Source organism: Vidua macroura, chromosome 14 (assembly GCF_024509145.1).
Source record: "Vidua macroura isolate BioBank_ID:100142 chromosome 14, ASM2450914v1, whole genome shotgun sequence".
NCBI lineage: Eukaryota > Metazoa > Chordata > Aves > Passeriformes > Viduidae > Vidua > Vidua macroura.
Genome location: NC_071584.1, coordinates 13,717,040 through 13,743,336, shown reverse-complemented (window position 1 = coordinate 13,743,336; position 26,297 = coordinate 13,717,040). Strand labels below are relative to the sequence as shown.

General features: G+C 37.9%; 1 protein-coding gene across 3 annotated transcripts in view; it reads right to left on the bottom strand.

Moving 5' to 3' along the window:
- Positions 1–25,986, bottom strand: part of STK26 (serine/threonine kinase 26) — a 30,179-nt gene extending 4,193 nt beyond the window's left edge. The window contains exons 1-6 of one of the 3 annotated variants that reach the window (XM_053989831.1): positions 25,875–25,986; positions 11,245–11,475; positions 5,166–5,222; positions 3,403–3,511; positions 3,153–3,310; positions 458–643 (exon numbers count right to left, since the gene is read on the bottom strand). In XM_053989831.1, coding sequence (XP_053845806.1) covers positions 458–643; positions 3,153–3,310; positions 3,403–3,511; positions 5,166–5,222; positions 11,245–11,475; positions 25,875–25,919 — 786 coding nt within the window. In that variant the 5' untranslated portion in view covers positions 25,920–25,986. Of the gene's footprint in view, positions 1–457; positions 644–3,152; positions 3,311–3,402; positions 3,512–5,165; positions 5,223–11,244; positions 11,476–17,367; positions 17,394–25,598; positions 25,649–25,874 lie in introns of those variants that run through there. The other 2 variants (XM_053989832.1, XM_053989833.1) reach the window with 2 other exon arrangements.
- Between the last annotated feature and the right edge of the window lie 311 nt (positions 25,987–26,297).

Here is a 26,297-nt window from a genome sequence, read left to right as displayed (position 1 = left end):
ATAGACTATACAGCTTATCCTTCTACGTTAGAAGGTCACACCCAGGAAATGGAACTATGGAAATGACTAATGAAAACTCTCCAGTGCAACATTTCCTTGTAAGCTGAATTCAGACAGCAAAAGTTGTACTGAAGAAAAGGATTTCAGATGATTCTCTCCTCTGTTAAAGCTTCTCTTCTGACATTATCCTAGTTTAGATTGCATTTTAGGAATCTGCCTCTGCCACTGTAATTTCTTTCAGCATTCTCTCTCCTCCTTTTGAGTATTTTAAACAAAATAAACTGGGATAGAGACAGAGATATTAAAAAGCACCACTAAAATTCACAGTGCAAAGTATAGTCCCTGAAATTATTTCAATCACTGAAGATGCACAATGCCAGCAAAATACTTCACAAGCATAGGAGAGCAGAAAACAAAACAAACATCTACACACACATACACACATTTATCTACTCACAAATGTTGGGTCCTTATTCAGACATGCATCAATGAATTCTTTAAAAGGTTTACTGAAGTCTCCTAATAAAGTGGGAGGATTGTTTTTTGGAATGAGGAACAGAACTCTCATTGGATGCATATCCGAGTTGGGAGGCTCCCCCTTGGCCAGTTCAATTGCAGTGATGCCCAGTGACCAAATGTCAGCCTGAGAGAAGGAAAAGGGACTGTTACTACAAAATTATGGGCTGTCATAATGAAGTATTCAATAACTGACATCTTCACATATAATGCAGCTATAAAATAAAATTAATGTTGCCCTAAGCAGATAACATAAACATTCCCTTCTAACACTTCAGGAACACCTGACTCACTCACAAAGACCTGGCTGACTTAATCAGTTTTTAATGACAAACATCTAGATCATCATTTCTGTTGCAGTTGGTGTTCTAACACTGCCAGCAAGTTAAACAGACACCTAAATTTACACGCTTTTGGAAAAGCTTCAGAAATATTGATCTTCCTTTGATCTTTTCCATATGTTAATGACAAATTGCCACAAATTTCCTATGTCTAATTCAGAGTTTGTTTAGGTATCCAACCTTGTTTGACAGCTCACTCTAAATGAACAAGGCAGAAAGCTGAATGAAATCCAGCAGGGGATCACTTAATTTCTTTCCTAACAGACTGCTTGATGAATTTAGCTGGAGAATTATTGACAACTAGTTAGACTTGAAACACCACTTGAAGCATCAAGTTCACAGTGTAAGTCACAGCAGAATAATGAAGTACTATTTATTTTAGCTAAAAGCATCGTTATAAACAAATTCTCCCTTTGTACCAAAACATAGTATGATATTTTGATATCATGCATAAAATACTAGTATTCTAAAATTTTTTCCTGATTTTGATTTCTTTTCCCAAGTGAAATATATTATTATTTGCATCTTTTCAGATGAGCCACAATAGCTACTTAGATCACTGAAGGTGTTTCTCATTAAAAAAGTGTTTGGCCGTAGTTGACTACACTTGGCACAGAATCATAAACCAAAACTCTCCATAGAGTAAACAAGGATTACAATTTGCATCCCTCCAATACTCCTTTTTGTTCACAAGACCCAAAATAGATGTACTTTATAGCAAAGAACTAAACTAACTCACTGTTTATTACTGAAATACCATAACCAACAACTGTGTATTGGAACAAAATTATTTTAAAGAAGAGATGGGGCTTACAAATCTCTGGCACTACTAAAATGTATAAATTTCTAGTTTATTTTCCAGCCTTTTGGAGTAGGGAGAGAAGAAGACATATTAAAATTCAGTCCAGATACCAAAACAGTCATCGATAGTAGTCTAGAAACTAAAGTGTATCCTATCCAAATCCTTCATCTCTCCTACAAAGGCTTTTATCTTCTGTGCTCTCCCACCAGCCTACTGGCATGGAAAAAAAGGGGAAGACATTGCTCTTGCAACACACTGAGGAGATATGGAAGGCAAAAGATTAGGTTGCTGGGGAAATGTAAATGAAGGTGTGGTAAAGCTGATCTCTACACAGGGCAAGCAGAAGAATTATTCCCAATCAGACTGGCCAACACACATTCCTAAAGCAGGGTAGAGAGCTTTTCTAGGGAACACATCACAGTGGGACCACTGAAACCCTAAACAGGAGAATTCCAACTTTTTTGTCAGCAAGAACCCTTGTGACAAGTACACAAATTCCTTCAAGTCTGACTGATTCTGGGAAAGTTTCCTGGAGTGTGGATGCTTTCAGGACACTTCAGATATCCACCAGATTTTTCTTTATATGCACATCATGTAAGTACATTTTCATGTCTACTATTTGAGAAAAAGCAGTAAGAAAGTATTACTTTACACATACTAAGGTTTTTATTCTCTTGATGCTATTTTAAGGTTTTGTTTACAGAGTGTGGAAAGTCCAATGCCAGACTGAAACACACTGCTGTTTCACCAGCCACATGCTCTAGGACATCTTGTGGTTTTACACAAAGAAGAGGGGACTGTTCCCTCCTTATTGTCATTTCTAGCACCAGTTCTCAGCTCTCAGAAAAACATAGAAGAATTCTGCTTTTCTACTTCTAGTTCACATAGGGAAACTCTCCTTTGCAATTAGTCATCCATCAAGAGCTCTCATGACAAAGAAAGGCACAAGGTACCACAATGCTACTAAGCCATAGCCACAAAGTTACTTTTTATCTTCTCAAGACCCGTGCTAAAATTTTCAGCATTACATGGATCCTCAGAAATACCATTTGAGAAATTATACCCAGAGCTGTATGTATAGAACTGTAAGAAGAAATTAACATTTTGGCCAGTCCTGGCTTTAAATGAATTGCCATGTTCTGGTGGCATTTTACTTTGTGAGTATTTTATTACTGTTTGAATTAAATGCAGAACATTGAATTGAAACCAAATCAACCAACCATCCCACATTCAGGGAGTTGCTCTGAAAGAGACATGACATCACCATTTTACTTGGTGACTTTGTACCTAAGTACAATGACAGGTAACTACTGTATAAAACCAATTAAATCCTACTTTTGCTTTTATTATTTGAAACCCTGAAATTTTAAGTCTACTTTTTTTTTTCTCCCCATACTGATAGAGAAGCAAAAAATCAAAACAAATGCTGTTGGATAATCAGATACCCAAAAAAAAAAAAAAAAAAAAAAAGAAAAGAAGAAAGTTCTACTTACTTTTGAATCATATGCTGACTGCTGAATAACTTCAGGGGCCATCCAAAATGGGGTTCCCACAAAGGTGTTTCTCTTAATTTGTGTGTCTGTTAGCTGCCCAGCAACTCCAAAATCAGCAAGTTTAACATCACCTTGTTCTGATAACAAGACATTGGCAGCTGCCAAGGGGAAATAGCATAACAACTCATTAGAATACTGTTTTATGGTTTTTAAAGGCTTTAACAAAGTAACATTTGAAATGTTGGCACACCTTTTATATCCCTGTGAATTTTCTTCTCTGAGTGTAGGTAGTCAAGACCTTTCAAGATTTCCTTTAGCATAGTAGCAATCTGGAACTCATCGAACGGGCCAGCACGCAGCTTTGGAAAAAAGACACATTGAAATAATTTTAGTCTTGTATCTAATTTTTGCCTTGCTTTGATTAAATTAAATCTTAAACCTGAAGCATTTTTCAAAATTAGAGAACTAACAAAATTATTGCAATATTCAATGCAATATGTCAGTATTCTAACTGAAATAGGTGCCAGTGGAATGATCACCTTCACATCTCCTCTACTGCCAATACACTGAAAATGCTCTTACTCCTCAAACATACACAGTCTGTGCTCCCCTCAGCATGCAAAGCACAAGAAAAGCAACAACTTACTGTCCACGAAGTTGTATTTCCCTACATACAAGCAGCAAACACAGCAGACTGAACTTTGCAATTTAGATTAAGTAAATTAAGAAAACCAGATTATTTCAAAATAGATTAATCTGTTGACTGCAGGTTTTTAATTTAATGATGCAGTTTTTACTTTCCCAGTATTTTTGATTCCATGCTTCCTTTTGTATCAAGACCATAGCATGCTACTATAAAGTTGCTAATGGATTAGGTGTATACTTTGCACATTAGAAAACTATGCAAATAAAACAAAAGAAATTAAAGTAAACAATCAAAAAAATACCAACAACTCAGCACCAAAACAGTGAACACCCTGAAATTATGGTAGGGCAAATCGAGGGAAATCTGAAATTTTGTTCTTCTAAAATTTTATTCCTCTACAGGTTCAGTGATTTAAACTGACACTAATAATAGCTATTTCCCTGTTTCTGACACTCCACAGAATACAACCAATTACTCAAAAGTGTTAGAGTACCTCACAGCCCCTTCTTCAAAAGGGCCAAGTTCTAGAGCTACAAACTACCACATGCTACACCTAATCACTATGCTTTTGATGAGCTGATGTGATGTAATTTCATAAAAAACTTTAAATAGATTTGTGAAGTCAAGCACATACTTCAGTTCTCACAGACAGGACTCCTGTTAGTGAAAACATAATTATTATCACTCTGTAATAGTGAAGACATCGTATTTTCCCTTCAGAATCACACAAAGACTGAGCTATATTATCTTACAGGAAAGGGTGGGTCTGTAGTGTGGCAGCTGAGGCAGAGCTGCACTGAAACCATGGGGAAACCACACTCACACTCAGTGGACTGTGCTTGTGCACTCCCCAGGCTATACCCTCCATGAATGCCACACTATCTCAAGTAAAAGGCACTTTCATGCTTAACTGAAAATACCTGAACATGGAAAACCCAACATCTTTTAACCAGTTAAAATTAACTGTCTGTGGACACAGTCCTTATTCATTCCTGAGACCCAAAGCTAAAGGAAACATTTTTTACTGAACTGTAATGAATTCTACTTGGAGGAGGTGGGGACAGAGGACCCCAAACCCAAACCCCCACCACACCTACAGCAAGAAAAGGACTTCTCAAACTAAAAACCCATTGCTTCATTTGACTGAGAACAAATGGATGCTTCCTAATGCTTACAGACAAAGAGTAAAATAGAAAAATTAACATGAATTCAATGTGATAGGACTACAATTCAAATTCATACTTTTTAGACCACTACCACACAGCAGTGATGTAATATCAGCTGCCTCCAGGTACTTATTTTTATAAAAAAACACCATGAAATAAAGTTCACTGATACTTATAATGCAAAAAAAATCATATACTTACAAGATCCAGAGCTGACCCTCCACCCAAGTATTCCATTATTATCCATAGTTTTGTGCCCTGTAAAGAAGACAAGAGTTGTCAAAAGTCCAAGGCTGCCATAAAAAAATTTATATATAATTCAATAGACTACCAGCACACTCTTAGGAACAGGCAAATAGAGAGTCTTGTTAGTCACCTACTTGTATGCAATTACTTCTTGTAGAATCATCACACAGCTCCTATGATCTCTAAAATATTAATTAATAAGTTTGACTTCTGTATTTAAAAAAGCAATGAAAACACACCATCACTACTAACCAATTTCTGCTAAATAGTGTCTAAAATGATTTCATTTAAAGGAACAGAACTTAGAGGGGAAAAAGTGATTAGGCAGTGGTTTAAGTTTTAATTAAATACAAATAATTATTTAACATGGATCTTTTGAATATGTGAGTTTCTGCATGTCCTCTGTGAAGATCACTCAACCTCTAGAAGTGACAAATTATTCGAACACTGATTTCTAGGTACTGACTTTGTCCTTGGCTTGTCACTACAAAAGGTGGCTGATTCATAGAAAAAAAACTGGAAACACTTAGTAGCAAATCTACAGACTACTTACTTGCCAGAGTCCCCTCAAAAGACAAAACTCAAATATGAATCTGTGGTACTAGTTGAGAAAATTTTGTGAATAAATATATTTATTTAAAATAAAACCCAGTTATTAAAAATACTCAACTGAACCACACACAGTGGTGAAGTACCATACACACTGTATAAGTTTCCAGCAAATATTTACCAGTGCTAGTTTCTCATTACAAAGCACAAGCTTAGGGCAGGAGTACTCTTTAAAGCCTCTTGCATTCTCCATTGTATACTTTCCCACCCTATGGCCTGCCCAGGGATGGAAATCTAAAGAAAACTCAGCAAGCAAATAAAGGTGCAGTTTCTGAAAGCACCACATCCAATCATCCTAACAAAGTGTGCTCTATTAGATTTATACTGAATTTAAAAACCACACCATTTATGAGAGTCTATTCCAATATTATGATCTCAGCAGGGAAGGGCTGGCTAATTTTAGCAGTTTTTATATAAAGCCCAACTTTGTCAGCTCAGAAGACCTGCAAGGAAGTCCTGTTCAAGGCAAACATTGTGGTTACCAGACATGTTTGGAGAATTTGACTATTACTTGAAAACAGTACAGGGTGAAAATGAGTAAGTACTGTTTCTCAAACAATGTCTCAAAGAAATTGCTACTATCCACTGTAATCGGGTGTGGATATTTTCTAGCCAGGCATGAACAACCTTTTTCCTAGCTATTTTCTGTCAGCCAAGTATAAATACACAGGGCAGAACAACCAGTATCTTTAGATTGTCTCAAAGCTTTGCTGCACAAAGTGCTGCACAATTCTGATGGAAGTCTCTGTATGTCACTGAAGGATTTCTCCATATTCAAATCTGAAAAGCTGAGAATAACTTCAGGTTTGTTTTAATTGCAAAAGAAAAGAAAAGAGAAAGCTCAGGTGGCTGTAATAGTTACAAGGCTGAAAACCTTGGTCTAAAGGGCACAAATAAGGAAAACAGTCATGGAATTCCAGTCATCAAGAGATTTATCTCTATGGTACTGTTGGAAAGTCCAGCTGAAGCACTTCATCATGTGCACTTCCTAAATTTGTGTAACCAGAACATGCCAGAACTATGGTAACTTTTAATACTTTTAATCTTTTTCTTGCCTGAACTGGTAGGAGAGTAATGCATTTTGACAACCCATTAGGCTGGAGGAAAACACTCATTTCAGCTATCTAACCTAACTTATCAAGGGGACCCTCCACACCCCATGGTTTATTTATTGAGATGTTAATTGCAATCCGAGTGCAATAGGGGATGAGGAGACAAATTTAGATCCTGACCTTCTACAAATATGAAATAGCTACAAATATCTCCATCAGGACTTAAATTATCTTACAATCACAAAAGTTGCAATATAGCTGAAGCTCATATGATTCTACCCACATTAGTGAAAGCCATGATATAAAGTTAAAACATTTTATTATTGGACACAAATGTGTTTATTAAGGTGCATTCTTTGACTGTACATATGCTTGCACATCACCTACCAGTATGTTTAGAAAACACTATTGATCTTGCCAGACACCCAAGGAAAATTTAGGAAAAAATTACTAATACCTAAGCTTTGAGGTTAATTCAATGGGAAACTCCCATTTGAACCTCAAGATATCCCACATTACCATGATATGGGGCTTTTGTACCTTTTTGTGTCACAATAATTGGCATCAACTTCATCACAAGAACCTCAAGGAAACAGACCTTGCCATCTTGTACCAATGATAAGGTTTTTCAAGACTAAACCACCTGATAACAGACAAGTAACACTGCACTGCTAGGAAAACTATTAAAGGACTGTCCATACTTTTAAAATCACATTTACAGGTTGGATATACAAGCTGTAGCTAATGAACAGCTAGGCTGCAGAATGTCACAAGTTAGTAAGTCAAGCAATTGAAATAAAGACACTCTTCCTTTCTGCCTCTCAGCAGCAGGGGCATCTGGGAGAGCCTGCATGCAGCTGGCAAGCCCCAGGCTCCCTGGGACTGGGCATCTCCATCAGCCACAAGGCTGCCTCTGCACCCTGAAGCGCAAAGAAACTGTCAAGATACAGAATATATAGAACAGACCAGATCACTGGTACAAAAAAGAAAATCTCTGATCTGAAATGTTTGCAATTAGAACCCCCTCACAATTACATCTCTTCTTCCATGTTTTAGTCCTAAGAACTTTTAGTTATCAACTATCTTGCCGGAGGGAAAACTCAAGAACTACAAAATGATGACAAGAACAATCTGCTCACGCTAAGCTTAGTTAAAATTGATTTAAAAAGAGGAAATTACAACAGAAGATGTTCCATTACAGTTCAATTGGATAAACAGAGGCTTACATGATAAACTTGGTCTCAGTGGCAATTTCTTCAAAATAGAAACTATAAAATGTAAAGATTTAAGATAGATCTAGATTACTGAAGTAGAGAATATCAGTAAGTGCTGTGGGCAACCTGAATGCTTTTGCACTGAGGGTTTGCTTTGGTATTTAGTCAGGAAAACACTAAGTCTCTTTGAACAGTGCAAAACTACAAATTTTTCTAATGGCATTTCTACAGCTTCAGAAAGAGCCACATGTATGATTAATACACTTTAGCAAACTATTTCTAGTTCATAAAGCCTGATCTGAAACACAGCACACTGGTTCAACTGTTTTGTTTGCCTGTAAATAAAGATGCAAAGGGAAAAAAGTATCTTCAAATTTGAAATACCTTTTATTTTTTTATTTACCTTAGGCACTTTTTAACCATTATCTTAAAAAAGTATTTCTAGGAATTTTTCAGTGACCTTTATATATAAATTGAAGTATCCAGGAATAAACATATGGGGCCATTAAGAATGTGAACTTCACACTAATTATATCCATGGCAAAACTGCATCTGATCTCTGCAGCCTAGGACTTGGATTTGTGAGAAATAAGATGTCTTATTTTTCAGAATTTAACCTCAATATTCTTTAACCTTTAATTATACAGTCATTTGGTACACAACTGTACTCATTTCATTGTTTCAAAGATATACTTACAATGTATAGAAAAATTAAATCCTGAATGAAGTACTATACAGCTTAACAATTAGGCTGACAACCACTCTCCAAGAAATAACTACTAAAAAGTTCACAGCTAGATCAATTAAGTAAACAAACAAACAAACAGACATAACTCTCAAAATACTTGCTATTACTAAAATGAAAAGGCAGAATAAAAGATTCTTTGCACAATGAACAAAGCCAATACCCTCTTTCCCCTGAGGAGTCTCAGGCTAAAAGGCCTTGAACTAGCAACCAGGGATTAATCTAGTCTAAGAACAATTTAGATAGCATATACTACTTAAAAAGTTGTTTTATTTATTTTTAATTACAGAATTAAAGGTACACATTTATTTGTGGACATTTTTATTCATTTACTTGGGGAATAACAAGCAGCAGAATTACCTAGCATGCTGCTCTGGGATGGAAAACATTCCTGTGAACAATTTTTTACTTTTTTTTTTTTTTTAAGAGGAATTTCTTAAAGTAATAAGAAAGTAACCAAAATTCCACAAACACCTCCCCAAACTCCACGCACAGAAATTTTCCTTCCCCAAAAACTTTCCAAGTGTGAAAAGTAAACAAGACATCAGCATTAATCTTTCAGAATGTATCCATTTAGAGCAGAAATGGAAAGAACTCATATAATGGTGAAAAGAGCACTGCAGCATTAACATGATCCTACATTTGCCAAGAATTTTTTTTAAATTAAAAAAACCTAAGGAGAATTTAATAGCTGTGTAGCACTGATAGAATAACTAGACTTTACTTTCCACACCTATATTGCCATAAATAATGATAAGACTATTTTCTTTCCCTATTCAATCCATAACTTATAAAGCTTTTTCCACCCCCCACCTCTGAGAAAACAAAGAACAAACAAAACAAATCCCCACCCAATCAAAGTTTAATTCCTCCATTCATAGCTGCTGAAATCACTGTTTAGTTCTGTGATTTCACAAAACACTTTTCCAAGCAAAAACGCTTCCAAGTAAAAACACTTTCCAAGACTTACTTTGACCTGTTTGTACTTCAGGGCAAACAACTGGGCTTTTACAGCACAAAGCTGAAATGATGGATATCCAGGAGAACAGAATTTAGGACTTAGCTCATCACAGAAAATAAAGGACTGTAAAAAAGACCAATCATGTCTGAATCTGCAGTACTATTTGTGCACTGCTCCAGGGGAACCTTACAAGTTGAACTCAAAGTTATCTTGAGATGAACCTGCTTGTTCTAATATGCTGTGATGCAGAAAGTAAATCCTACTTCTCAGACATTTATTACTTATTCACAAACAAACTGAAAATCCCACTGATTGAACCCAATAAAGAGAAGGAAAAATGGGTTATCAATGGCAATTTGTATGTTTACTCAGGTGTGAAGAACTCACAGTAAACAGCAAAGCCACTACAGCTGTCTTACATTAGCTGAAATCAGAAGTTAGTATTTGGAGTATACTAAATATACTGGAAATATTGGAAAAATAACTTCTCCACTTAGTATTAAAATATAAAAGATTGAATACTTTTGCAACTTAAACAGAAAAAAGCAAATTAATATTACAAAGAATATTACTAAATAAATTCTGCAAATACTTTTATGTATCACTGAAAGATACAGCACAAGGGTGAGACAGAGACACTTATCAGAAATCTGTCTCTAAAATGTACAAAACCCCACTAGACCTTAAGAAAGCAGAAATGCTGAGAGGGAGACCAAGCACCAAAAAACAGAACCAACCAGAAAAACCTCCCAAACTGAAGCAAACAAACCAAACCCAACAAAAATCCCAAACATAAAAAATAACCCCACCCAGATACTTAATATACTTTGAACTATCACTAAAACTTTAGTTTACATTAAATGTTTTCAGGGATTGTTTAAAAGTCACCCAAAACACATCAACAGCGCAAAACATTTAAGCAGTACTTAAGGTGAGAAGTTTTACTCAACATTTTGGTTTTCTGTAGGTTTTAATTTTTGTTTGTTAAATTATGCCTTAGATAACATTTCACACAGTGGTTACGTAACTCTGCTGATGTCAGTGTTACTTTGTCTCAGGCCTACTAAGCTGCATAACTGCCAACACATCTTACATGGCACAGGGTTTCTTTCCACACCAGGAACAGCTTTTGTTTCTGTAACTATGAAGGTGTATTTCTTTTGCTCAAAAAGGCCACAGAACTGCGCTAGGGATTGTGGAGGGAAGAGTGAAAACCAAGATTCAAAAACAATGGCAAAAAGAATCCTTTACCAACTCTGTTAATTCTTTAGCCATTTTGTGCAAATCCCAGTCCCAAAGAGCAAGCAGCAAAAAGAGAAAAATGAAGTGAAAAACTCTGTTCAAAGAAAATAAAAACCTACTAAAAATGCCAAGTTGCATGATAAATCTTCCTTAATTTTAGATGATTTTTATAGGAGCATTCTAGAAATCTTTGTGCAATATTATATATTACCTTTAAATATGATCCATAGTATTTTGTTACATAAGGACTATCACACTGACTTAAAACAGTTATCTCTTGCTGTATATCTTCTATTTCATCTTCTGCTTCCTCAAGGTCTATGATTTTTATGGCAACCACTTGCTGTGTCCGATTATCAATTCCTTTGAAGACTTCACCAAAGGAGCCTTTCCCAATGCGTTCCAATTTTGTGAAGAGTTCTTCTGGGTCTGCTCTGTGGTTCTAGAAAAAGGAAAAAAAAGGGAAAAAAGACACATGAGTTGCCTAATTTACTTCCAAGTTACTAGCCCTCATTACTCCCCAAGAAGCACACCATCCAGATTTATCATCACCAGAAGGGTTGCATCAGGTAAATTAATTTCCTACACACTAACTTCTAATTCAGCTATTAGTTACAGAACATACATTATGCAATTCTGTCAAAGGTAAGTGAGCCTTACCAGGGAGGAGTCAGGTACAAACCTCATTTCACTTCCTCACATAACAACCTTTTAAAGAATAGAGCTGTTCTTAACATCAATCCTGCCTGTGCAGGAATTCTGAAGACTGGGGAATGCAATTACTGGCACAGGCAGAAAAGGCTGGGCTTCCCACCTGGCCAAGAGCCTGGGGCAGGCACAGCTCCCTGTCATGTAACACAGTGAGGGGTGCCTGGGAGAGGATGGCAGAGCCCGAGATCAGGCCAGGTGTCTTTGGGGCAGTTAAAAGGATTGACAGAAAGATGAGCCAAAGGGACTGAGAGGTGTTCAACAAAGGAATGAGAAGCTGCCATGGAGTGCTGGACCCACGGCACTGCTCAGAACTGCCTGGTATCACCACACATGCCTTACAGAGGGGAGCAGAGCACTGCTGAGGACACTGCTGGTTGGGAATCTCTGATGAATAGCTACTCTTAAAATCACCAGACTGGTTATTATAAAAATATTTTAAATTTCTTACTAGTCAAGTAGATTTCTTAGTGGACAAGTAAGTAAATTTCTAGTAGACAAGTAATCAAGAGGGCAACAAAAAGGAAGCAAATTCTCATTTTCCCTTCAAGATAAAGCAAGCCATGTAGCTGCTTAGAGAACCTTGTATGTCCAAATATCAGAGCACTGGCTTTTGAAGGACGTGGATGACACACTCCACAATTCACCAACACAGAACTTGAGATCAGAGTACAAAGTTTACAGAGAAATGTTTTGAAGAGGTCAGACACACCAAAAGAACAGAACAGCCCATACTTTGCAGAGCAACAGAATTAAACACCTTACTGCTATCAGAACTGGGCAACTGATTGCACAAATCAGTGTTGAATAAAGAAACATCTCTGCCTGAAAAAAGCCCTCTAATTCAGTAAAAAATTTTGAAAATATGGAAGAAATGCTTTGCTCTGCATCTCTCTCACATTCCAAAAGTCAGAATTAGCAAAGGAAGCGTCAGGTTTCGCAAAAGCAGACATTTAACCTAAAGCACAGATTACCCTACACAACTAAATACTCAACATGAAACTCCAGAAAATAACTTTACATTGGTGTTTTTGCAAATTCCTGAGAAAATCTTTACTGGAAAAAAAAAAAAAAAAAGCATTAGTACTTTAAGCTAGTCCAAAATGTACAGTCCCATTTCCTTACATCTGGGCCCTTAGTGTTGCTTCTCCCCTTTGACCAGAACCAGAATTTATTCCAAAATATGGTGAAATGAATCAGGAAACAGATTTAGCTAAGAGTTAACCATATGATTTTCCAGGTTTATTTTCAGCTGAATCAGTTCACTGCTTATATATACCAAGCTGTTATTTCTGCTATCACAAGAGGAGGGAACATGAATTAGTACAGCAGATTCATACTGATCTGTGGAGGTAAGATTTCTAGATTTTTCAAACAGACAAGACACACTGCTGCTCCTGAGCAGCACATTACAACTGTGGAATGAGGAATTTCCCTTTTGTCTATAATGAGCTTACTGCTACTCTGCTCCACTAAAAACAATTCCTAGATAATAAACAAAAAAATAAACAAAAAAATAGTATTTTCTTCTGTTGATAGAGACAGTGAAAGACCTAAAAGATGAACAAATACACAATCAAAGCAAATGAAAAAAAAAAAAAAAACTATTTGGTTTGAAACCCGAAGAACTAAATTTTATTATACTGGGAAAGCAAATGACTGAAGCCTTCAGGTGCTCATAAACCTTTTAGTTAAAATGGTCACAGAACAGCAGTAAATCTTCAGATTGTCTGAAGACAGACACATTGCTGTACACTACTGCACCAGCTCCTGCCATCATTTCATTGCTAAGAGTAAAAACTATTTAAAAAAAAAATCTGAATTTTAAATCTATTTTCAGGCGTGATCCAAAAAATTATTGTAGGGACAGGTGTGGCAAAAGCAGCAGTGACTGTGACCCAGCCTTTCCCTGCTGCCAGGTAAGATGCCAAACTGTCCTCTAGCCAGGAATCATTTCTCAATTGCATTAGTTACAATATGGAATAATAAACTGATAGTTCTCAATTTACAATAAACACAGAAACACATTTCCAAGAAACAAATTAAGAGAGATGACTGGCAAAACTTTTTATTGATGCTTAAATATTCATCTTCACAAAACCTAGCTTCAATTTAAGACCTACTTGGAATCTGGGATTTCAGGAGTCATTCATATTAACAGGTCTTGTTGATTTGAGATTAAACCTGTTAAGCACTTCCAGTCAGATAAAAGAAAAGCAATTTAATAACAGACATGCCCAGCTAATCCAGCCCTTCATAAATGTCTGATCACCTCAAAGGGCAACACTTGGATTTTGCTGGGGGAGAAATCTTAAGCAGAAAACTCCTCTGGGCTCCTCAGTAGAAAAGAACATCACTCCATCCTATACACCTACTTAACCACCATCAACAGAACAAACCAGGCCTACAAATTCTCTCCCCCAAGCTACTTCAGGTGAATCAGAGCTTTAAAGGCTATTTTATCTTCCAACAACTCCTGATGCCATTATGTGTGAGTGCTGGAGTACAGGGAGATCAGTCATGGCTGGACTTCCCAGTGCTGCAGAACTCCATGTACACATCCCTGGGAGGTGGAGGTGGAACAGAGTGGTATCAGAGGAGAACAAACTGTGCAGGACTACTTGAGGAAACAGTCACATCTTTCTATTCTCAGAAAATCCTCTCACAGCAAGCAAAGTCAGCTTTATAGCTTCTGTTACTCACTGAGGCCGACAAGGGACTGTAGGACACTTCAGGATAAGGACAGATATTTCTGACCAACTACAGCTAATATTGAAATAATGTCTTTTGGAAAGACTTCAAACTTGTAACACTACATAACTTAAAACATGGCCTGAGAACAAAGACTGCATTTTGGAACAGATTTGCTTTTACCTTTCTCAATTTCCTTGTCTTTAAGCCTACTGTTCTACAGGAATGTTTTTCTGTAACTAATGAAAACAAAACTTTAAAAGACTGCTCTGTAAACAAATGTATAGAAAAGGATGGAGATATACTTTATACAAATAGAAGTATATATGTGTTTATACACATCTTCAAAAGATACCAGTAAATTTCTGCAACGCAGCTGCCAAGCTAAACTTCTAATACGGTAGAAATAAAGATTTTTAACACTATTAACACTCCTAAGCAAAAACACCCATTTTTATTCCTTGTTGTTTCACAGATTTTTCACTGAAATGGAAAAAAACTTTGAAAGATGCCTGTGCAAATAACCGGTATTCTTTTTTTTTAAATAAATACTGGTTTCCATGGGAAGCCATGTCTGTTGGGCAGCAGATGGTAACAACACAATAGACAGTACATGAACTCTATCATCACCTCTCCAAAGATAATACCTATAAGTGGACAAATCAGGCAGAGAATATCTTGCTCTTTCCCTCCCTAAGCCCAGTTCCAGACAAAAGCAGCAACAAGTACGACAAGCACAGGCACATTCACATGCCAGCCCCAGCCCTGCCAGTGTGACTAAGAGCACCAGCAGGAGCGTGACAACACAGGCCCTCTCTGCACCGCTTCCAAGTGCACCATTTCACCAGCCCAGCACAGCCACACAGCCTGGGGCCTTCAGGAAATCTCTCCTCCTCTCTTATTCAACCTTAAGCCATCACTGTATGTGTTTATACACATCTGTATGTGCACACAAAGTCACACAATCTGGCTCCAAAAGGACCTCAGGAGGTCATCCAGCCTGATCACTTGCACAGAAGCCCCAAATAAAACCCACTATAGCATCATTTTTGCCAGCATACATATTTTTTTTTTTTTTTGACGTAATTTTTGTCATTTGTTGTGTCAAGCATTCTGCCAATCTGGTTTATATAACCTCTTTCCTTTGATTCCAATAAACACATGTTTCTGAAGCAATGTCCTGGCTCTGTTCTGCTACAAGATGGACTTGCTGACTCACCTTTTCACATCGGACCCTGTCATGTACCTGGTTCTTCAGATTCTGAATTCTTTAAAACAAACTTAAAGCATACTGAATATGTAACTTCCAAGATTATACAGAAATCTAATAACACAGACCAAATTAGAAGAAACTGTCTGTATCCAGATCTGTTGGTACAGGACAGCTCTTTTACAGAAACAGGTCTTCTGAAAACGCTCATTATTGAATTTCATTCAAAGGTACTGAACACAACTGAATGAAAAAAAACAAAACTTCAAAGAATCTTGGACAGAGATTGAACTAATAATTCTTTGATTCTAACAAAATCAAGCACCCAACATCTTCTAGGATTCCTAAAGCAACTATTTTAACAGTCTAGTGAGATTTCTTCTAAGCAGTCTGTCAGTGTGAGAACATATATCCTCTTGTCTTACCAGTATTCCTAAAACCTGACTGAGAAATGCTGTTACACTATGAGGACTTTCAAGCATCTCCCAGGCTTAATCTGGAACAGAAGTTCCCTCAAAATTGTAGCACTGCTAGAGAGCAGCTCACCTACATTACCCAAGTATGTATTAAATAAAGATATAATAATTAGCTTAAAGGACTTTATAAAAGGTTAGTAAGAGAAGCCCACAGAGTGTTTACTCGTGTTTTTCAAGCACCCACTACTGTGGCAGCCTAACAGGTCCTGGTATCTTTGGAAGCCATCAGAATTACCTGTGTTTAAAAGACTGTCATTTCAAGCAAATCCATTTGCAGGCATTTACCTACTCTTAGATAATAAAGTACCTCTTAAATTTTTCTTCTGTTCAGACCCCCCAAAAATAAAATTAAGAGGGAGTAAGATTGACAAACCTGATATGCTACAGTACTTCTTTAACAGTAATGTCTTAATCAACAGATACATTCTTCTTTATCTCTTGCCATACACTATCTGCATGTAGTTTCAGATATTTTATATATATATATATATAACTAATTATACACCATGCACATTAAAAGATGTAACAATATATATTCATATAAATGATATATTTTTTTCATATTTTACTTGCATAAGGAAAGTTACTCTCAGAAATAGTGCCATAGGCAAGTGTGTGTGTATACACAAAAATTTAAATAGTTTGGAGTTAATGAAGGCACAGGTGCAGATCCATTATTACTTAAAAAGAATAAGAAAAAATGAACCTGCTGACATTCAAGACAAGGGTGGAACCTGTACACACCTATTTTCTTCATCTTGAACATATACACACTTTTTTTCAGCTGTTTTGGCATGTAAATAAACTCTGATGTTGCCCTGCAGTTCTGTTCAAGACTAAGATATCAGGATTTGATTATATTTACTGGGACTGTATGATACATATGCAGAGAATATTACTTTAACAACAGAACAATTTGATTTAATAAAATTTTTACATTATCTACAAGTTTTTCTACTCAGTGGCTAATAAAAACTAGATCTGGGTTTTGCTGTCCTTATATGGGACCTGGCCTCCGTTACACCCTTCATGAAACATCTCTCTTATCTGACAAGGGCAAGACTCATTGCCATTTTTAGTGAGAACCTAGGGAACGTCATATAAAAGCAAAAACAGCAAGCAAAAACTTATGTGGCTGTTTTCATCAAATTAGCCGCGAGGCGAGCTGCTTGAAAATTTCTATGACTATCAAAACTCTAAAATCAGCTTTCAAATCCACCTATTGTCAGATTTTTAAGGAAAGAATTACCTTCATATTCAAACCACCTCTGACCTGTGGCAGATGCGAGCTGTCAATTGGACGTTATGCTGAAAATGGAAACCACTGAAGTCACTTCCTCTATTCTTAGCTTTTCTTTCACACAACATAAAGCAGCTTAGGAAAAAGCATAAATAAGCACAAAAAAAGACTAATACCATATGTTGCAAAGATTAGCTCTTGACACAAGGCAATTTAAAACATTTACACCAATTATTTATAAAGAGTACTCTGCACTGAGGAAAGGAAACAAAGAGCAATGTCCCATGACAGTGAGTTTTCTCTGTAACTGATATCCTACACATCCTACAGTTCAAATGGAGCCCCACTTGGCTTCTATTCTATGTATCAATACCTTTTAACTACCTAGTATATTTTTAAATGCCCTCAAACCACTGCATACAGCTGCATAATCTCCAGTCTGTTCACATCTCTGAGGAGCACAGCCTATTAAAAAAAAAAATCAGAGAAATTAAGGTGGGGGGGACACACAAATTACATGATTGAGTCTCTGCTATGATTTGAAAATATGTGAGTGGCTGAATGTTTTCTAGCTAGAAGCATGGACATCCTGAAATGGAGACAGAAATCAGTTCAAGACATCAACAGGTTCTGGTGTCCAAGTATACCAACTAACTGTTGTGTGTTTATTAAGAGTTCAACAAACTGATCTTTCATAACAAGTTTCATCTTCTCTGTTGAACAGTGCAGGACAAGCGACTGCTGAATGAGTAACTTACCCACCTCAATGAACTAACCTGAATCAGAAGTCAGAACATAAAGGACTACTGCAATTTCTCCTTGCTTAAGAACACTTGTAACCTCTACACTTTAAGAACTGCTTTGAAAAATGTACTCTGCAGAGAGATTTCAAAGGCCACATCTAATAGGAATATGGAAAAATAACCATTTATGGGCTGCAGCCTACTTTCAGCAGTGTGCCCTTCCTTTCAGCACCAGCCTGCTTATCAGCACACAAACAATTTTTTTTTTATTTTTGCCACACCCATTTAAAGGAATAACCGTGTCAGAACTCTGCCAGCAATACCCTATATCATTACAGCATTTCAACCATTTTCCTATTATTTAAATACAGCTAAGTGGCAACTGTTACATGAATTTGACAGGCCTTTTCACTCTAGAAGCCATTTTAGCATTTCCTGTGCAAGTTAGGACTTGATACACAGACCTTCCTGCTGTAAATAAGATTAGAATTATAATACAAGCCAGCTAGAACACAAATAACAACAAAATCCAGGTTTTTAACTTGCCAATCCATAAACTAAAAAGCAGCAAAAAGACCTCAAATATGACACACATTAGTACTTTTGCTAAATCTCTCCACTGAAGAAGTCATTACTTATTTTCAGGCCAAACAAAATTAAAGTGAGGCACAAACACGCTAGCTGAAAAAGGATGGCTCCAAACCACAGTGTGGGTGGGTTAAAGAGCAGGCCACAAGTTTAGTTACCACAGATAAGGCTCCAGGCATAGTGACTGCCTGCAGTGAACCCTAAGTGGGACCCCATACTTAGAGGGTATCAGCATTCCTTTAATTTGGGGAGGGACCATTTGGAGAAAGAAAGGCAAACAGCAGTCTACTAGAATCCTACATTTCTGTCCTCTTCCCCCAAGGCTAGAGGACCACAAGCTTGAAAGCTGTACTTTCTTCTTGAACACTGGCCCTTGATCATATCGATGATACTGGACCTGAAGCTACAAAAAGCACACAAGGAAAAACCAGAAATACAACTCCAAAACGAGCTGCAAAGAAACTTCTGCTGCCAGAACCAACCTGCCCGTTTCAGGAAACTCCTTTTTCAATTACTTTGCAGCTCATTCATAGCATGGCAAAGCATCTCATTACATAAAAGGCAAGGGGAAGGGGGAGGGGAGGAAAAGAAACACCCTGGAGGAAAAAAAAAGAATCAGATTCTTCTTGCCAACTAGGCTAGAATAAAGCTGTGCAGGAATGTAAAAATGTTCTTGCTGTGACCAGCTGCCAGATGACACCTTCCTAGGTGAGAGAGCAACAGCAAGAACATTTTGCTCCCCTCATAATTCTCTGTTCTTAACTGATCTACATCAGTAGAAATTCAATCTTTTTACTCAGTGTTTTACATTTAGGCATGCTACACTCATGGTCTCTTCAAGCCGTACACTGTTTTTATTATTCTGCATTCAGCTCCCAACACAGAAGCCTCCACTAAAACACAACTCGACATCTAGCAAAGCACAGACACCCTCTGATCCTCCCCCAGTCAACATTATTCAGATATTCAGAAAATATAACAGTACCCAGTTCAGAGGAAAGACTGCAAAAGACTGGGGAGCAGGAGGAAAACAAGAAAAAAAAAAACATTCTCAGGACTGAACATATGGTTCTTGAATTCTGGTTCATGTAAACAGTGAAGCCACACTGGGCTCTCAGACTCTCCCTTCCAAGGCTCAAGTGTGAAACCTGCAGATTTCTGCACATTTCCCATTCCTTTTTTTCCTTCACTGATGCACAGAGAATTCATGCAGAACCATGACAGACCTTGTCAGAAAGCATTTTAGATATGCTGCCTCAATCAAGACCATTCAAATCCAGATTTCAGCAACACAAACTTGGCTACATATTTCCAAAAACTGCAGTTTTGTGCAATTCTTCAAAGTTTTCCTTATGAAGAAGGAACTAAGTTGGAGCCATGTTCTTTCCTGAGCTATGGACCTGATCAATATAGCCCAACTCTGCAAAAACACATACACAAAATATGACAAAGAATGACTGCTACCTTGTCAGTACCTGTATTAATAGTTTCTCTGATTCAGTTCTTTTTGCCAGCTAGCAATCCTGTGGCAGAGAAGATTTCAGTGAATTTCACCAGGTGGGCACCCTTCCCAGGAGATTTAAGCTTCTCCTTTAGAACTAAGGAGTGTGCTCAGTGATCTTCATCTAATCAGCAGAACAGACATGTTCCAGAAAAACTGCAAGAAGTTTAAATTTAAAGAACAAATGACAGTTCTTTAAATAAATACTGGTGAGGCAGTATTACGAAGGAATTTTCTTTCCAATTATTGTAAGAAAGAAATAACAGGATTTGGAACAGCGATTCCTGACATAATGGATACCTCACCAATTATTTCTTTGAAGACACCATACAGGCAGGCACTACAGCATGACAAAAAATACTTGTCACAGAAATATTTCAAAGCCAACTTTTCACCCTTCATCTCCAACCTCATCTTCCCCAAACCCATTTCTGAATGCTTTTGTCAATTATTAAATTCAGTCCCTAAGAATAAATGAAAGGAAAACAAAAGTCTCTTATAATTTTTCGAATTTCACAACTTCTAAATCTGAAGACAGGCACTAAAGAGAAAACAAGTGATACTTTTACTACTGGTTTTAAATTCAGCCTTTCACTTTCAGGGATGGCTGAAAGCTGAGGCTACTACTCTTGTCTATCGTCGCCAATACATTTCACAGGTATCACAGGACAAATGCTGCTGCAGAGGCACACTCAGTCATATATACGCCTCCTGGTGTACCACCAAATTTCTAGATATAAAGAAACATTCCTCCCCTTAAAATACATACCTAAATAAAAAATTGCAATATATTACTGAACTATTGCTTGCTGTACATTCTCCTTTTGGAGAAAAAGGAGAAAACAAGACAAAACTTTCATCAGAACTTGTAAAGCTGAGACACTGGAGATCAAAAACAGCCAGTGCAAATACATTCAATGTTAAAATCAGAATAAAATCACAATTCTATCCTTTTAAAAGTTAGAACTCTATTTTCAGATGTAATGTTTTTACCTTTGGGGGAGTATATTATTCTCTGTTCAAAACTGACAGTGTATGATGGTACAGAACAGCACAGAGATTAAGGTGAGTTGGTTTATGCACTCTCTCCAGCTTCAGCTGATTTGCCTCTGAATTCCAAGTCAAAGCACTCAATGTGTCTATAAAACTGTAAAACAGAAAATACTACTACAGGACTGGGCTTTTTCTTTTAACCCTGAAAAAAGCATCTGCTGAATTCCAGGAGATTATACCTGCACAGCTCCCATGAATACTTTTCAGAACTCTGTCTACTCTCCTCCTTTGACACTAGTAAGACATTACAAGGATGACTGAGCCATACTTTTCTTGCCACCAGAGTAATAACAAGGCATAAGAGGGAAGAACCAAGTTCAGCTAATATAGCCTGAGCTGATATAGGAATCTACTATTAGAAACAATAGAGCTTGTAGGTCCTGCAACACCTTTCCTGTTCCTAGGAAAGCAACAGCTGCAGTATTGAATTCCACCAATATTTTAAAGCAGAGCTGCTTCAAGCTGAAAAGAGGCTTGCTCTCCATAAGGCTTAAAATACTGCCTTCCTGCAGTCTACCTGTGCCATGGCTCAAAGTGCCAATCCAGGAACTGAAACTGGAAAAAACACCACAGTCCACATCAACTTAATCATAAGACATCAGTTTTCTAGGCACTGTGGAAGTCTCCTGGGGTCCAACAAGTGCTAGACTTTCCAGTTTCCCTTAAGTAAGACATGTTTCTAAATAGTAAAAGTTTAAAGCCTTTTCAAATTTGCTGTAGAAGCGTCTGGATACAGCTCAGTTCCTAGGAGAGGAATAAATTAAAAGAACCTTGAATACATCTTTCTTCAAAGGTTTAAGTTTCTCTAACATGCACTTTCTAAACATTTAAGTATTTTACAGTAACAGACTGGTTGCTCTTAACACAAGCCATATTTTTTTAACTTCAGTGCATAAGGTTTACTAGAAATGTGACACACTTCCAGGCTACCTTTAGGTATCACACATTTCTAGATGTGCACTAAGTTAAGAGAAAATGTGTTTTTTTTCTAGAGCTATGAAAAAGACCGCTTACAAAATTGAACACTACCTCTCTTCTTTCTCTACTCACCCAACGAGGCATTAACTGATCTGCCCCTGAACAACCTGCAGGGAGGGACTCCCCAGCTGCCAGGCTCGGGAGTGAGCAGTGCCCTACAGTCACTCTGTGAACTGGCAGCACAGGGAGCAAAGCTCACCTTGACATCCAAATTTTCACTTAATCAAGCAATCCTTCAATTGCGAATCAGAGTACGCTGCCTGACAGGTCACATGCTCCTGGCTGCTACACTTTTAGAGGAAGTTAGGTTCTTTATTGCAAGATAGCCTGAATGCCAACAAAAACAGATGGAGAGCAGCTCTAAACAACCTTTCTGGCTGTGCTCAAAACTACTGTCATACAGCATCAGGAGATATCAACAAAGCCATGAGAAAGGAAACAGAAAGTGTTTAGATAAGTAGGATAGCAGAGATAATGGGACATAAAACCCCAAACCAGGTTCCAAAGACACACATACTAACAAAAAATAAAAATGAGAATAATCAATATTTCCATCAGTTAATAAATTAATATTTCACAGACTTAGGGTTTTGCATGACAAATTAGAATAGGAAAAGGGTAAGTTTATACATTAAAACCCCACCAGCTAAAAAAGGCATTTATTACTTGAGTGATGCTCCAACAAATTTACAGATTAGTTTAGAAAATTTAAATGCTGACATATTGAAAAGTAGCCTCCCCATTCACCTTAGAAAGGTTAATTGTTACTCACTTGCAAATGAACAGCTTCCAACCTCTTTTATTTGTAAAGAGTTTTGGAGCATTCTGTGAGATGCTGCCAAGAACCTAAGTTCATCAGAAACACATTAATCTCAAATGACACCCTTGAAATGTTCTGATCACTTGAAACAAACAACCCTTTGAACTATGTACTCTGTCTGCCAGGCAAAAGAAGAGTACTTAGGATTAATAATAAAGGGTCCAACACCTTCTTCACTCCAGCTGTTTTCAGCACCTGGGCTGCCAAAGACACAGGCAACATGTCTCCTGCAAGCTGTATCCAGAAATGCTCTGTAGGAGTTCAACTGGATTCCTTGAAGACTGTGCTGGTGAACAGGTTTCTCACTGTGATATCTCAAAGCATTCCAGACTAAGAACTAGTTTCAGTATTTTTATCCCGAGGAACAAAGTTACTGTGACATTAGTGAATAAAACCTCAAACCTGACAATCAAGCTCACTGCAAACTGTGCTCCCTGTAACCAGGACACCTTAACTGTGCTCACCATCCTTTCCATTTTCCATCTCATCTTGGATTCTGTGTAAAATGCCATAAGTTGGGGTATCATGTTCAGCTTCAGACCACTCATGTTATACATACACTTGAGTACCTGGATTTTACTGAATGGGCTTAGACATTAGGCAGCTGTAACTCTGTACAATTGCATCAAGTGGAGCCTTTCCAAAGGAGCAAGGAAAATGAATGTGTTTAGGAAGTTGTTGGCAGAAGCAAGAATTGTTAGGTATAAAATTTGGTTTTGTTAGGGACACAAAGCAGGTTAAACAGAATGTAACCACTACATAAACAAGTGGCTCTGTAACTACTCATAAGGGCAACAGATAATACCACCTCTGGGTCTGCCATTGCTGCCAGGGGACTAAAGTCAGACTCTAAGTCCACCAAAATAACTCTGTGTGATTTTCTGTAATTTTCCATGTTTGAGGTTTTTTTAAAGGGGACCTTACTCTTCATAGGATGAAAAATCTTAAAAGAGTCAAAAAAACTTCTGATATACTTCGGTGATAAACTGTCTTAAGGGCCTGTTTTTGGAGTATGTGAATTACATAACATGCTTGTTTCTGGATTTTTCTTGATTTTTTTTGTATAATCAAATGTAAGGGAAAGCATAAGTTGACAATAAAGTTGAAAACTTCAAACTTGTGACATTCTCTGACAAATTCAGTTTCCAACTGTTATATTCAATAAAATCTTTCCTCTAACAGATTACAAAACAAGAGGTTTGACATTACACTTTCCCACAGTGATAGTTTTAACGTAACTATTACATCTTGCATCACAGAGGAACCTGTTTATTCCTTCTTTAATCAATCACCACACATTAACACTGAGCAGAAGCAGGCATGCTTTTACCATCACTTAGATGATCCTGCCTGAATAGTCCAGATAGGTTAAGAAACCCCAAAGGAAACAACTCCTCTACCTCAGACTGTCATGAATTTGTTTTGTTGGTTTTAGGAGTTTTTTAAATGAAAACACTCTGTATTATGACTCTTCTAGAAGAAGGATGAGTGGATTAACATCACACCAAATTCTATTTCTTTGTATTCTGAGGGTTTCAGGACTTGTGTAATCATCTTCATAAAAAAAAAAAGTCACCAAGGAAAAAAATTGTGGTTTAATTCTGTGCATCTGGATTTATCTAATAGTTTAAAAAATATTTTTAACATACTTATATACGTTAAGGGCTGTGGGTTACACTAATAACAATATTAGTAGGGATAAGGATGCTACTAGGATAAAGTTTATTGGTGTAACAATGAAAAAACAGAACCAAAAATAATTTCAAGGTCCTTTTGTGTTGGCAGTTACAGAAAATAGGACAGCAATACATTAAGCAGATATAAAAATAGGAAATTGACAAACTAGAATGTTGAAACAGAAGTTTCCCAAATACAAACACACTAGAAAGCCCAGAGGCTGTAATTAAAGAAGCTCAGACTAAAGCCTTTAAATCTTTTATAACAAAATTTCTTTAGGATGTTCTAATGCAACAGTTATTCTGACACAATGGAACAACTAGGCTGAGAAGATGTGGCTTGTGTCCTCTTATAGAAACAGAAAGACAGTGAATGATCATAATTTAACAGATTTCAGAAAGCCTAGAAATTATTAGAAAAGAGAAAGGTAAACTAAACCATAGCACTGTAACTGGCATAAATGTATAAGTACTGTTTATACATCAATGCTACACTTTCTAGAAGTCATAAAGTTACCTGACCAGAAGATATATTTCTGTTCTGAAGCCTCCTGAACTCTTTACTGTATCTCTCACATACACAGATATGTATCATAAATGTTTCTGTATTATTTGAAGTGAAAATACCTCCGATGTTATATAGGTATGACTATCCCAGAAGTTAAGAGAATGCTCAAAACACTGACTGGGCTGCCAGTATCTGACAAGCAAAAATCAGCACTGAAATGAGCTGATCTTTACATTGATAAAGATCTCTGGCTAAATTTGTATCAGATTGTCCAGTGGAGTAAGAATGAAGAGTCAGAGGTATTCCACCTTTCCTATGAAAGTCAGTAACACGCCAACTTGTTTTGTTTTCTAAGCAGGTAACACAAACACACAAAAACGACACTAGGCCTCATTCCCAGGCGAGGAGAGGTGCATGTTTCTGACAGACCATGTTCCCCGGTGCTCTGTCCCCACCAGACCTGGCGGATACCACCTCGCCATGAATCCCAAGGTCCTCCGGGAAGCTGCACTACAGGCCCAGCGCCAGGGTGGTGGGGAAGTCCTGCTGCAGGTCCGCCTGCCAGCGCGCCTGGTATGTCATTTACAGCGCACCCACACACCCTGCGATTAACTTCACTTCGCCTTTAATCAGTTTTAGAGGCTCTTACGTGCTCCTGGATGCGGCGCGGCCACCCCTGAACAAAGGGAGGCATGGAGGGAGAGGAATCCCTTCTCCTCCGCCGGGGTGCAGGTACGCGGCCCCCGAAGCCTCCCGTTACCTCGGAGCAGCCCGTTTCCCTCCCTGCCTCCCTCGCTCCCCCGGCGAGGCGGCCGGCCCGGCCTCCCCCCAGCCCAAACGCGGCCTCCCCGCGGCCCCCCGCGCCCCGGCGGCGGCTCCGCCCGGTGCGGGCCGCAAGCGCCGCTTCCGGAGCCGGAGCCGGGGCCGGGGCCGGGCCCGTCGCCTCCATTTTGGGCCCGGTGCGGAGCTCACCTGCATGCCGGGCACTTGCACCGCCACGGGCGAGTGGGCCATGGCGGGCTGCGGCGGCCGGGCGGGCGCCGCCCGCTGCTCCCCGATCTCGGCCTCTTTC